General features: G+C 29.0%; 1 protein-coding gene across 1 annotated transcript in view; it reads right to left on the bottom strand.

Moving 5' to 3' along the window:
• The window catches only part of LOC107442061 (cathepsin L-like peptidase), a 14,062-nt gene extending 6,051 nt beyond the window's left edge, over positions 1–8,011 (bottom strand). The window contains exons 1-3 of the mRNA XM_071183948.1: positions 7,911–8,011; positions 5,953–6,102; positions 3,549–3,701 (exon numbers count right to left, since the gene is read on the bottom strand). Of these exons, the coding sequence (XP_071040049.1) occupies positions 3,549–3,701; positions 5,953–6,102; positions 7,911–8,006 (399 nt within the window). The 5' untranslated portion in view covers positions 8,007–8,011. The remainder of the gene's footprint in view (positions 1–3,548; positions 3,702–5,952; positions 6,103–7,910) is intronic.
• Positions 8,012–14,533: the final 6,522 nt, after the last annotated feature.

Below are 14,533 nucleotides of genomic sequence, written 5' to 3'. Positions count from 1 at the left end.
TCGGTTGAATAAAGGCTGAAATCGAGTTACAAATATGCGACTTTTTTTTCAATTTCTCAGAAACTATTAAACCGATTTCGCATAAATTTTGTATATTTGTTATGCAAAATTAGATACATTAAAATGGTGTAAGCAATTGTATACCTTACAATTCAAAATTTTTCCACTATAATTAAATAAAGTAATAAAAAATTATAAATATTTGATAAAATTTATTTTTTGTATGGAATAATTTTTGGATAAACGAAATTTATATTTGAGTGCAAAAATTTTTTAATTCACTTAAAAATTTCTCGGGATATAGCAAAATGCGCAAAAAGTAAAATTAACATTATGGGGTCAAAACTTTGGACTGCTCTTCTGACCAAACTATTAGGATCATATTTCCCAAATTGCGGCTAATTGCGGTGGTCATTTTTTTGGCGCACTGTACATTATTAATTCTTGTATCACATTGTTTTAAATGCATTACCAATTATTTTATTGTCAGTTTTATTTTATAAATAAGTCAATTCTATATTTACGCTATTCAGTTATTCTTATAGTGCTAGAATCTTTATTTTCCTCACTAAAATATCGTTGTTAGTATATATCTTACCGTTAAAGTATGAAATCCGTTATTTTATAGAATACCTAGTTATTCCATGAAATAACTGATCGTATCCGTTAAAGTGTGAAACTCTCTTGCATTTCAGGGTTTAACTAGTTATTTCCTAGAATAACGATCTGCGGCCCGTTAAAGTGTAAAATAATCTACATGCTACAGCTCAAAGTTTAGGTACTGGTCAGGGATTTAAAAAATGTTCGTGTAAAACCCAGTGTGTCAACAAATTTTTTTTTTATTTTAGAAATAATATTCTTTGTAATTGTAGTGCCATTTTAGTAATCCTTGTTGTAATAAATAATTTTATGGTACGTTTCCATAAATACCATTTATAAGCTGCATGAATTAGATAAATTGCTTCTTTATCATTTTAATTGTCTATCATTAGTTTATTTATAGAATACCTAGTTATTTCATTTTAGATAAATTGTTTATTTTACACTTTAACTGTCTCTCATTAGTTAATTTATAGAATACCTAGTTATTTCATAGAATAACTAGTTAAAGTGTCAAATTAATAACATATTACTCACTTTAACGGACACGATCAGTTATTTCATGGAATAACTAGGTATTCTATGAAATAACTGCATTATATACTTTAACGGTAACATATATAATGTTTATGGCGAAGTAAAATAACAATAAAAAATATTTTGTTCCAGGGTGTTGATTGTTCCAGGGTGTTGATTGTTGTTTTAAGTAAATTGCCAAAAAGATTACTGTCAGTTTTAACCCCTTAACTGCCGAGTAAAATTAACGTGATTCACTCCCCAGTGCCACCGTTTTTCGCTCAAGTGCACTTTCTTACGCGGTGTTTTGGTGGGGGAAAATGATGCACGCTTTGCAATTTAAAAACAGTTTAATTTTACAAGACTAGAAAAAAGGATAGAAAGAAAATAAAAAATTTAAATTAAATAATAAAAATACAATATAAAAGATGTTAAAACTTAGCTATTGTATGATAAATCCTGAAACATGGTTGGACACATAAACCAACACCACATTCATCGCACTGATAAAGGGATTCTCGACGAATTTTTTTTTCTTGAACAAGCAGCATATTTCACGATGCAATTTTCTTTGAAGACGTTGATGGAAAGAATAAAAAGCACCAAATACATACGGGAAACAAAAGAACAAACCCGACCTTACTCAAATAAATACACACAAGCGATTAATACGATATCACTTTTCCATAACATCCTTTTCCCATTTCCCCTCCTCCGAAATTAGTAATACATATGCAAAGCAAACGCTTTCAAGGCCATTTTACTGCATTCGGAAGTAGGGGTGTAGTTCTATTTATAGCAGCGCAATGCAAAGCATCGTACTTCGGGAAAGCGTATATATACGCCTGCGGCAGTTAACGCATCGTCTTGCCGAAACGTATATATACGCCCGCGGCAGTTAAGGGGTTAAAATGCAAATTAGTTCAAAACTCATATCAGTTTTCCAACACTTCTTATTTTTATCCCTACTAGTGAAGAGAATGACGCCCAGTGGCTGAGCGGTAGCGCTTCGCGCTGTCGTGCCACAGGTCCCTGGTTCGATCCTCGGGCCGGGCAAGGTAGACTCAGCCTTTCATCCCTTCAGTGGGTCGATAAATGAGTACCAAGCATACTTGGGAACTAAACACTGGGGGGTTCCGCGTTCGGCTGACCACCTGACCGGAACATCTGCTCCTGCATGCCAGAGCCCAAGGTCAAGAAAACTGAGATGGGCACAGTAGGCCTTGGCCCTCTATGGGCTGTCGCGCCACTGAGTTTAGTTTTAGTGATCAGAATACGGTGATCTTTGTGTTACTGTTATCTAATATTCTTTTAAAATTCTAGTCCTTTCTTAGTCTGCGCAGACACTATACATTGTAGATATTTGTGGCATAGGTATGCATTGATTTATTTATCATCGGCCAGAAAAATCGACACACTATAAATTTGAATCTTACTTTGAATGTTTCCCATTGATCGTCTATTGGAGGATCAAAATGAATGAAGCTTGCTGTTGCTACAGCGGCGAAAAGAAACAGGACAATAAATTTCATGATGATTCTAAAAAGAAAAAAATCAGTCAGTTAAAAAATTAAGAAATTTTTTTAAAACTTACTACCATAGAAGTCAAGCAAAATTATTGTGGTTTATATTAAAGCTCTAAAACTTAAAAAAATCTTATAAAAAAACTTAAAAACTTAAAAATCATATTACTTGATTAAAAACTTCATTCACTTCAAAAATATACAAATTGGAAATAACAGTCAACTTATTTTAAGCGATCAACAATTGGCGTCCAATTTTAAGACATATCAGACGTGAATGAGAAGAAACAAAAGTGATTTGAAATTAGAGTTGCCAACGAAAAATGAGAAAAATAAAGGTGTGAGAAGTAAAACTAAAAAAATCACAGTAGCCGAGAGAGAAATATTTTCTCCCTCGTTGATATATATAATGAAAACGAATCTGAAATATTTTCATAAAAATATTTTCTCTACTGTGGATTTTCTAGTTTTATTTCTCACCTTTATTTTTCCGTTTTTCGTTGGCAACTTCACGTTTCGTTTCAAATGACTTCTGTTTCTTCATTCACGTCTGATAAGTCTTGAAAATAGGTGCCTATTTTTGAGAGCTTGAAACATGTCGAATGTTACTTCCAACCTTTGAAGAGAATGAAGATTTCAATCAAGTAGCATCCTACAGCTTCAGTTTCTTGAGATAATTTATTTTATACAAATAATATTTTGAAATTTTGTTGAACAAGTCGAGATTTCGGTTATTTATTGTTTTTAATTATCTGGTTGTGTTTTCATGGTCACATTAGAACTGTAGCGTATCTACCACTACAAAGGATTTTTCCCAGGATTCTTTTGTATTTAAATAAAACTCATACTTTCATGGTACTGTTCTGTTTATAAATGTTTCATGAAAATTAGATTCATTAACATGCTTACTTGGTCCTTAACTGGCGTCACCAATCCTTGAGCTCTCCAATCAACTTTATCAGGAATATATACATTGAAAGGTTCAACCCAATTAGACCCGCTGCTGCTTTGAAGATCAGCACTTTTTAATCCTTTGAGAAACTCTGCAATCTCATTGCTGCTCTACAATCAAGAGAAAACTGAGAAATAGTTATTTTTTATGTATTTAGTTTTTCACGTACTTTTTATCATTGAAATAATATCAAATGCGAAATTGAATAAACATTAAAAAGAAGAGAAAGAAAACTTTGACTAGTTCTAAATAGTTCATTTAAAAAGTATTCAATGTTAGTTAAATTAAGAGTATATGGAAAAACGAATTCCGGTAAAATTACCATACTGTATAGTAATGACAGTTTTGCTGGAAAGAATCGTAATTCGGATTAATAAAACCAAACTTTACGGTATAAATACCATTCATTTGGTAAATTTCTATTCGTATAGTTATGGTTTTTTCGGAAATTCTGGTATTTAAAATTATAGTTCCTAACACTACACATTTATTAAAAAATGTGTAATTGTAGTAAATTTCACTAAATAAATGGTTTTAATGCCTGAGATATCATGATAAAATTACAAAATTTTTACCACAATTAGCAAATTTTATCGCATATGATTAAACCATATTTTATTGTTAATTTTACCAAAATCAATAAAAAGTACTTCGGTAAGAATTACTAAGCATTTTAATGCTCTCATAAAGACAGAAACACGCTAAATTTCACCATATTACGGTAGTTTTTACCATACTTTTTTTCTCAGAGTAAAATTGATTTAATTTTCCTTTAGAAATATATTGACCACAGAACAAATTAAAATATATAATATTTGATACCTATTAAAAAAAAAGAATTATTCTTATTTGAAAATTAAAAAATCTTTATCTGCTTCATAAGTTTTTGTATCAAATAAAATTTCGTTCTGTCGATATTATAGTCTTAAAAAAATTAGACTTTTACTTAATAGATTCTTAGTATCCTAACTTGGTGCATACTAAAATTATTCTGCATATCATTAAAAGGAAGTATTATATCATTAATACTTTTTAAGTGAACTATAACAAAATATTTATTACCTAGTAATTCTACAGTGATTTATTAAAATGCAATATTAACGATCATAAAACAGCTGTTATTTCTTGTGGGAAACTTCCCTGTAGCTGATATAATCTTGAACAAAGATTAGGCGACGTTGATATTTAGTATTTGCCACGAGTCGATACGATAATTCAATATATTTGTTTACGATAATTCAATATATTTGCAAAACAAAAGCTCAACCGAAAAAGGAAACAATCAAAATGTGTTATCAACGTCTTCTAGCTTCTGTGAAATAAAATAACGAATTTGGAGATATAATCGAATCTATTAATAATTAATGAGATTGCCTTTAAAATTTTCCTCATGAAGTGTGCTAAAACAGATGGTTCAATAAAGTGATTATAATTTATTAATATTTAACAGCCTTTACATTTTTCTTATTTAGCATTTATTTGTGAACTCCACTGTCGAATCATCATCATGTTTGACTGGACAACCCAGTGTGAGCCAATGCCTTCTTCTGAATTCTGCTCCACTGCATTCTATTTTTGACTTTTGTTGACCAGTATATTTCCGGTATAGCAAGGAAGTCAGTTTCCACTAACTTCATCCATCTCAATCTGTGTCTACCCCTTTTTCTGCTCGTTTGAGGTTCATTAGAAAGAATTACTTTAATGTGAAATCATCATTCATTCTAAGACTTGTCCACTTCATCCGGTTAATTTTTTATCAAGTTTGCAACGCCTGGCCAGTTCTAGATTTTATATATTTGTATTTTTCTTTAAACATCGTTGATTTCTACCCCCACCAAGCAGCTCGTGATACTTTTCTCTCAAAAATGGCAATTTTACTTTCTCTGATTTCGGACAGGTTCTAAGTTTCTGAGACAAGGGTAAGTATGCGTTTGATTATTGTTTTACATAGTTTACTATATAAGACAATAATTGGACCAATACTTACCTATCGTTCAGTATTGGTCTAATCAATTTATAAAAAATTTATTAAATCTTGAGAGAAATCAAATAGTAGTAATATTGAATTAGTTTATAAGAAAGATATTTCAATATTGATGCAATCATAAATTTCTTAAAAAGTTTCAATTTTTTTTTCAAATTTCAATTTTTTTTAAAACAAAGAAAGCTGTACAATTGCATAGTATCAAAGGAGTCATATCGAAACAAATTGAGATTTGTTTCAATGTGACATAGATAACAAATTGCAATTGTTTATATAAAAAAATATAATTCCTACTCATTGCATTTCATAGTTTTTAAAAGAAAATATGAAAAAATTTCGAATATTGAGTATTGTGAGATAGTAATTACTAAACGTACCAAATCTGAATATTTGTTAATGCCTTTTCTATACGTGTAGAAACCCATATCAGCGAGGTGATTGTGGTATTCAACTTCGACAATGTTTTTTTCCCAGATCGATCTTCGTGTCAGTTCTTCGCCGTCATGATAAACTTTTCCAAAAGTTTTCTGGAAAAAAAAAGATTTTGAAATGAAATATTATTTAAAGTTTATTTAATAAAAATATTAATTAATAAAAAATAAAAATAAATATATAAAACTCGATGTAGGGATTAAATCAGAAAAAGCGCTTTGATAAAAAGATAGATCTCTGTATTAAAAAATCGCAAACATCACCTCTAATTTTGATGTTCAATTTAACACTACATTTTGTTTCGATGCACAAAACTTCTAAAGCCTGACATTTGAAATTACATAAGTGAGCAGAAAATCACACAGGGAGTGAATGAAATAAAAAAATTAACAATCAATCATTTATTTGAGAATTATTAACAGTTAAACTTGGAAAAAAGCATGAGGACCGTTTTGCTGGCTTCAGCAATGTAATTTCAGAATTGTAACGTGATGTGCTCAAAGGGTTATTTTTGCTCATGAACTTAATGCGGCTTAGTTATTATAATTTTAAATACTTTTTTGCCTGCCTTTTTTATTTAACTTTGTTTTGCTGCGCGAAAACTATGAAACTTGAAATTACCATGTCGTGTAGAAAAAAATGCAAGGAGTAAGATGGAATTAAAAAAAATAGTACGTGGAGTCCCTCCGCGCGGAAGAAGTTAAACTTCGCAACCTGCGACGTTAATTGTAGAAGAATCAGCAGTCGTAGAAGGATCACTAGCTCTATTCAACGACTCTTTTTCCTGCTCCGCTCGCTTCCGTTCTCTGTAATAACGGTAATATTGTGCATTTTTCAATCTTGAACCAGTGGAAGTGCTTGTGGTTGCCTCATCGTCTCTCCCTGGAAAATCTATTTGCATTAATAATGTATGTGTCATAATGTAATTTCGGAAAAGAAACAGTCAATTGATATTCACAAGAGAATCGGTTGAATAAAGGCTGAAATCGAGTTATAACTATGCGACTTTTTTTAAAATTCGATTTCTCAGAGACTATTCAACCAATTTCGTTCAAATTTTGTATATTTGTTATGGAAAGTTGGATACATTAAAATGATGTAAACAATTGTATCCCTTACTATTCAAAATTTTTTCGACTATTATTAAATGAAATAATAAAAAATTATAAATATTTACTAAAATTTATTTTTTTGCATGGAATCACTTTTAGATAAACGAAATTTATATTTGAGTGCAAAAATTTTCCAATTCACTTAAAAATTTCTCGAGATATAGCAAAATGCGCAAAAAGTAAAATTAAGATTAGGGGGCCAAAACTTTGGACTGCTATCCTGACCAAATTATTAGGGCCATACTTCCCAAATTGCGGTGGCCATTTTTTTGGCGCACTGTACATTTTTTATTTTTGTATCACATTGTTTTAAATTTATTATCAATTATTTTATTGCCTGTTTTATTTTACAAATAAGTTAATTCTGTATTTACACTATTTAGGAATTCTTATATTGTTAGAATCTTTATTTTCTTCACTAAAATGTCTTTGTTAGCATATATAATGCTTATGATGAAGTAAAATAACAATAAAAAATGTGTTGTTCTAGGGTATTAATTTTTGTTTTATGTTGTATTAAGTACATTACCTAAAAGATTACTGTCAGTTTTCAAATGCAAATGAGTTCAAAAGTCATATCAGTTTTCTAACGCTTCTTATTTTTATCCCTTACTGACTAGTGATCAGAATACGGTGATCTTTGTGATACTGTTATCTAATATCATTTTAAAATTCTAGTCCTTTTTTAGTCTGCTCAGACACTATGCATTGTAGATAATTGGGGAATGCGTACGCAATGATTTATTTATCATCAGCCAGATAAATAGACACACTATATATTTGAATCTTACTTTGAATGTTTCCCATTGATCGTCTATTGGAGGATCAAAATGAATGAAGCTTGCTGTTGCTACAGAGGCAAAAAGCAACAGGGCAATAAATTTCATGATGATTCTAAAAAGAAAAATTCAGTTAGTTAGAAAATTAAGAAATTTTTTTTAAAATTTACTCCCAAAGAAGTCAAGCAAAATTATTGTGATTATATTAAAACTCTAAAACGCAAAAAAAAATTGAGTTATTGTAATAGTAGGACAGAATTCTTTTTAACAACTAGTTTAATTAGTTTACTTTTAATTACTTTACTTTTAATTAATTTACTTTTAAGTACTTTGCTTTTATCAACTCACTTTAAAAAAGTACATATCATATTACTTGATTAAAAACTTCATTCGCTTCAAAAATCTACAAATAGGAAATAACAGTCAACTTGTTTTAAGCACTCAACAGTAGGCGCCCAATTTCAAGACTTATCAGACGTGAATGAGAAGAAACAAAAGTGATTTGAAATTAAAGTTGCCGACGAAAAATGAGAAAATAAAGGTGAGAAGTAAAACTAGAAAAACCACAGTAGCCGAGAGAGAAATATTTTCTCTCTCGTTGATATATATATAATGAAAATAAATCTGAAATATTGTGAAAAAATATTTTCTCTTCTCTCTACTGTGGTTTTTCTAGTTTTATTGAATAAATAAAGGAAGACTAGAAAAACCACAGTAGCCGAGAGAGAAATATTTTCTTTCTCGATGATATATATATAATGAAAATAAATCTGAAATATTGCGAAAAAAATATTTTCTCTTCTCTCTACTGTGTTTATTTAGTTTTATTAATAAATAAAGTTAGTTTTATTGAATAAATAAAGGAAGACTAGAAAAACCACAGTAGCCGAGAGAGAAATATATATAATGAAAATATATCTGAAATATTGTGAAAAATATTTTCTCTTTCTCTCTACTGTGGTTTTTCTAGTTTTATTTCCCACCTTTATTTTCCTATTTTTCGTTGGTAACTTCACGTATCATTTCAAATTACTTTTATTCTTCATTCACGTTTGATAAGTCTTGAAAATGGGTGCCTATTTTTGAGTGCTTGAAACATGTCGAATGTTACTTCCGACTCGTATATTTTTGAAACGAATGAAAATTTTAATCAAGTAACATCCTACCACTTCAGTTTCTTGAGATAATTAATTTTATGCTTATCATATTTTGAAATTTTGTTGAACAAGGCAAGATTTCGGTTATTTATAGTTTATTTTTGTTTGTGTTTTCATGGTAGCATTTGAATCATTGGATAGTCAACAAAAATGTCCAACTAAAGTCATAAAACGGCGTGTACTTAAATTTGAAACGTTTTCATAAATAATTCTATCTATTGAAACTATTCATAAGTACATATACTGATACGAGATCGTGATTTTGTAACATTTTCAAATGATTTTCATTAAACACAAAAAAAAATTCGCATTAACCACACGAAAAAAGCTAAATTTGAAATAAATTGTTCTAAACTGCAACATATTTCTATATTCGTAAATTAAAACAGCTTACCAAATGACCTATGTAATAGAAAGAAAATTGTGACATTGAATAAATTGGCTTCTTATATAGAATACCATAGAAAACCACTATCAGTGATTTAGAAAATAATTATATATTAATAAATTAATTATATATATATACATATTTCTATATTAGTAAATTAAAACAGCTTACCAAATGGCCTATGGAGTAGAAAGAAAATTGTGACATTGAATAAATTAGCTTTTTATATAGAATACCATAGAAAACCACTGCTTTATCAGTGATTTAGAAAAAAAATTTCTATTATTAAATTAACTATATGTACATATTTCTACATTAGTAAATTAAAACAGCTTACCAAATAGACTATGGAATAGAAAGAAAATTGTGACATTGAATAAATTAGCTTTTTATATAGAATACCATAGAAAACCGCTGCTTTATCAGTGATTTAGAAAATAATTATCTATTATTAAATTATTCATTTATTTATCTTCAAAGATATATGTTCTATTAAGCGTCGTACAACGATTACCACTTAAAAAATGACAACTTAAAAGGAAATCGCTATCGGAAAAAATTACGAAAGTTCATTTCTTTCATTCAATATTTTCTTTGCATTGTCTCTTTTATTGGATAAAACTATTAAAATCATCTGAGCTACAAAAATTTATCAATAGCATTAAAGTATAGAATTCGATGATGTTCAATTGTTTAATTTATCAGAATCACTCAGGAAAGGATTTTATCTTAGGGGGAATATAAAATATAATATACTGGCTAAATACCCGTTCTTTTTGCGGAATTAAAAAGCAAAATTTTCAACAAATAAGTACTGAACAACACTACCAAATCATAGACAGAATTGAGAGTCGTATATCGACCCAATGGGATACATGCAAGTAACGTAGTGTGGTTATCTCGATCCTGATTGATTGTTGAAACGTGGCATTTGATTATGTGAGCAACTGTTCTTTCCCTTATGTTTCGTGTATGCCAAGCCTACCAAGTGTCAATTCTCTTATGTGGCACAAACTCGTTTCTTTCACAAAGATTTCTATTCTTTCAATATATATTTCTTATTTAACGCAAAGACAGGCCCGAAGATATTTAGAACATTAACAAGCTAATAATACATCGAAGTTGCTAGGTATACAAAACAAAAATTTACCATGGTTGCAATAAAATATATAAGCAAATAATAAATCTAAGTTAAATAAAAGACGTAGACGATAAAGAATTATATTTTAATAAGTTCGATGTGAAAAACGAAGTGCACTGTATTTAATTAACTTCTCGTTAAAGAACATTCTAACTTTGTTGAGAAACTTAGATCAATTCGCTTCATTTCGGTTATAAACGATCAGCTAGCGCTGACGTTATAGGTCACGTGTGTGGGTATCTGTGATCTTGTTCTTCTTAAAGTGCAAGTACCAAATTAATAAAGCTAAAATAATGTAAATTTTTTTTAATAATTTATTGGCCTTTCACGTGACTTTACGTTACTAAATTAGGCGAAACAGGTTTTTTGTAGCTTATCTCATCAGAATAGAGATTAACTGTATTCAGTATCACTTGGCATGACATTATTGCTCGCTATCAACTCATAATAGTTCAACTTTATCACTATCAAGTAATTTCATTCAGTACATATACCTTTCGAGGGATCACAAGACACTTTTTTCTGTAGTATCAATTTTACAACTGCGCAGTATAGTTTTAGTATTAAGAATTACCAAATATATCAATACAACATTTTATACCTACATTAGTATATTTGGTACCCATTACATAATCCCACAACATTTGAGATCTATGAACATGTTGTGAGCGTTCTCACATTTATCAGTGGCGACTAACTAAAGCCCAAATTTTAAAACAAATAGAATTCTTATGAGACCTTGAGAGAGACATTACCTTTTCTTCATCTGACTTTTAACATACTGTGTAAAATATTTTTAAGTAATAGTGGAATTCAAATTCATTAATATGTTAATACACTATCTTTGCTACGACATGAAAATATTTTCTGAAACTACGAAAAATCTCTTGCAGATTTCTCATTAAAACTGTACAAATTACCGTTGTACCAGTAGTACATATTATGAAAATTAATAAGGCGTCATCTGCTTGTGACGATTTCCTACGGTTCCCCAAAACAAGTACCTTTTCTAGGTTAACTTCACTTGGTTAGGTAATTTTTTATTTCATTTTAATACATATTACCAATATTTACGAAGAATTAGTATCAATAATAATTATATGGGGATTTTTTACTGCTCCCCAAAGCAAATAAGTATCTTTTCCCCATTAACTTTGATTTTTAGCTCATAGTTTTTTTTAAATATCATTCAATAAATATTACGAACAGTAATTAAGTAATATCGGTGTCAATAATGGTATGGCACTATTGTGCGGTTCCTCTTAATAAATTAGTAAAACTTTTTCATTAATTTTGTCTTTCAATACATTTTTTTCATCTCAAATACTATTGATTTTAAAATATTTACATTTATAGAAACACGTTTTAAAATAATTACCATAAATCAAACACGTGGTTTCAGATAACTTTCGAAATACTACTTTGTAGACTTAATCCTTTTCTGCTTTCACGTTAACGTTGTTCATTGAATTTATTTGCGTGGCATAGCGGTTAAAAATGAATCAATACTGAAGTTCGCGTCGTGAATCCTTTTTTTTTATTTTAACATATTTAAATATATTTATTTGACAATATGACATCCATTATAACAAAAAAAACTATGTTTAATCTTTTTTACCAGTTTTAACTATCATTATTTCAGCACTAAATTTACAATTCCTTATAAATAGAATCATCCTTAATATTATTAAGGTTTACTATGACATGGTTAAACTCATTGCAAAATAAACTGTAAAACTCTTTCATCTTTCAATTGTTAATGTCTACCATTTTTAATTACATCGTCACTTAAAAATGCAAAACAAGAATGCTATATTCAAAATATTTAAGAAGGGTATCAATAAATTTTTTAAAGTTTTTAAGAACTTTTTCTTGAAAGCTGAAAATCACAGGAATAATTTTAATACGCCGCATTCTGTATTGACGCGCATATGAATGGAAAACGTTATTGCAAATTTTAAATAACGTTTTCTCAAAGAATAGCATTTTCTATTCACAGAAGCATAACTTCTCTAACTTGAAAAAGATTTTCTAAATGTGACGGTTAGAACCATCTGATTTATGAACAATAATATATTTAACTGTGATTGTTTTTTTTTATGCAAAAGAATAAACTTAGTTTATGCTACATAAAATATGTGCTTACCTGATTACAAAAGAGCTTAAATTCATCAGCAAAAATAGCAGTTTTTAAAATTTTGTATCTCAAAGAAGTATTAAGCTCGTGACTGTTTTCGCAAATTATTACATGTAAAAAAATATCCATGAAAAAAAAATTAAATAATAATACAATTTGTAAAAGCTTTTTTCTTGCCAGCTCGAAATATCTTAATTTTAAAATTCAAAATGTTCCTGTGATATCGTCAGATAGGCAAAATTTTGTTCTCAATAGAACCCTGGTTTGTAATGCTTTAACTAATAGTACTTGGCTTACCCACTTGCCACTACTTATACTTTATATGTAAAAGAAGTATAAAAAATTAGATAATCAAACCATGATTTCTAAGTCCTTGCAGTTATATTTATTATGAACTTATTTGATTTAATAAATTTGGTAATTCTACATTATCTAGTTATAAGTATCATTGGGTATTTGCAACTAATCACGTGGTTTACGTGGAATGTAAACGTTACGGTTTCAAAGCAAGTGTTTAGTTTCTTGCTGAATCAATTTTCGGTTCAGGTTTAATTAGATACTTTCCATTGATGTCATTAAGAGTTCGTGAGTTCGATCCCCTCAGCTGAAGACTCCCCGTGTAGTAAATGGTGACTGATGCACGTTAAATCTGTCGAGTCTCAAAGTCCTCCATGTTCTCATAACAAATCAATACCTCTGGGGGTACTGTTACAAGAGTTTCCTTGTCTTCGGGATTGGTTCAAAGTTAGAGTTGAACATCAATAGTCGTAAACCCAAAATTGGGTCGGCTGTTCAATAACAGTTATAAAGTTATAAAATTGATGTCATGTTTATCTGATTCACGCGTGACATCTCTTGCAAGTATCCAATTGTCATTGCTTACATTCGCAATCAAATTGAAAGCTTCAGGAGACAAATTAATGAATAAGTTGATTAAAAACGTATAGGTGCATTATACTCTTTTCAACTAAAATTCTGTCAACACATTTTATATAAAATGTGTGCAAAACTCAAATATATTAGTTAAAAATTTCTAATTTGGTATTTAAAAAATAAACTGCGTAAAAAGTTGCGGGGTATACCTGTACTGAATGTCATTTGGAATAAAATTATAAATTTTAAAAAGATTTTAAAAATCAAAGGTGTTAAGTTTAATTTTAAATTTGCTCTTTTTTCTGCTTTTTAGGCCTAAAAAATTTGCAACTGAAAAAAAAAATCGATAATCCAGAAAAAGTAGTCTGCAAAAATTTGTTTTTGCCTTGTTTAATTCAAAATTTATAATGTCAAATATTATATGTCATTAAATCAAGAGGGAAAAATTCCATCCCAGAACTTTTGTTTGTTTTATTTGAAATTTTGTTGTGCAACTCATATGCAATTTTAAATAACTTATGCGTTATACCTATCGACTCTTAAAAGAAACCGTGAGCACTAATAAAATTATTATTGATTTTATATTTACAAACTATTTTACGACGTAAGAAACTTTAAATTGAATTCTGAAAAAAAAATTCAAGCAAGCAATAACGTCTATTTAACTATTATTTAAAATTATTTTTTAACATTTGTAGTTCAGAAAAATTATGAGTTCAGTTGTATTGAAATTTGAATAAGATTAATACATAAGCAAAATATTTCAAAAAAGCCTATGTCATTAATATTAAATAAAGTTATGAACTTAAAAAGAGGCTTTATTGTAGGAAAAATATCCATCAACTTATTACAAGCAAAAATACTTTTTACTGTGTCCAATATTTTTTCCATCATTAGAGCATAGGTGCATAGAAATATTATTATTTAACATTGGTTTAA

This window comes from Parasteatoda tepidariorum, chromosome 8, assembly GCF_043381705.1.
Source record: "Parasteatoda tepidariorum isolate YZ-2023 chromosome 8, CAS_Ptep_4.0, whole genome shotgun sequence".
Classification (NCBI taxonomy): Eukaryota; Metazoa; Arthropoda; class Arachnida; order Araneae; family Theridiidae; genus Parasteatoda; species Parasteatoda tepidariorum.
The sequence above is the reverse complement of the archived record's forward strand: the minus strand, read 5'-3'. Positions and strand labels throughout refer to the sequence as shown.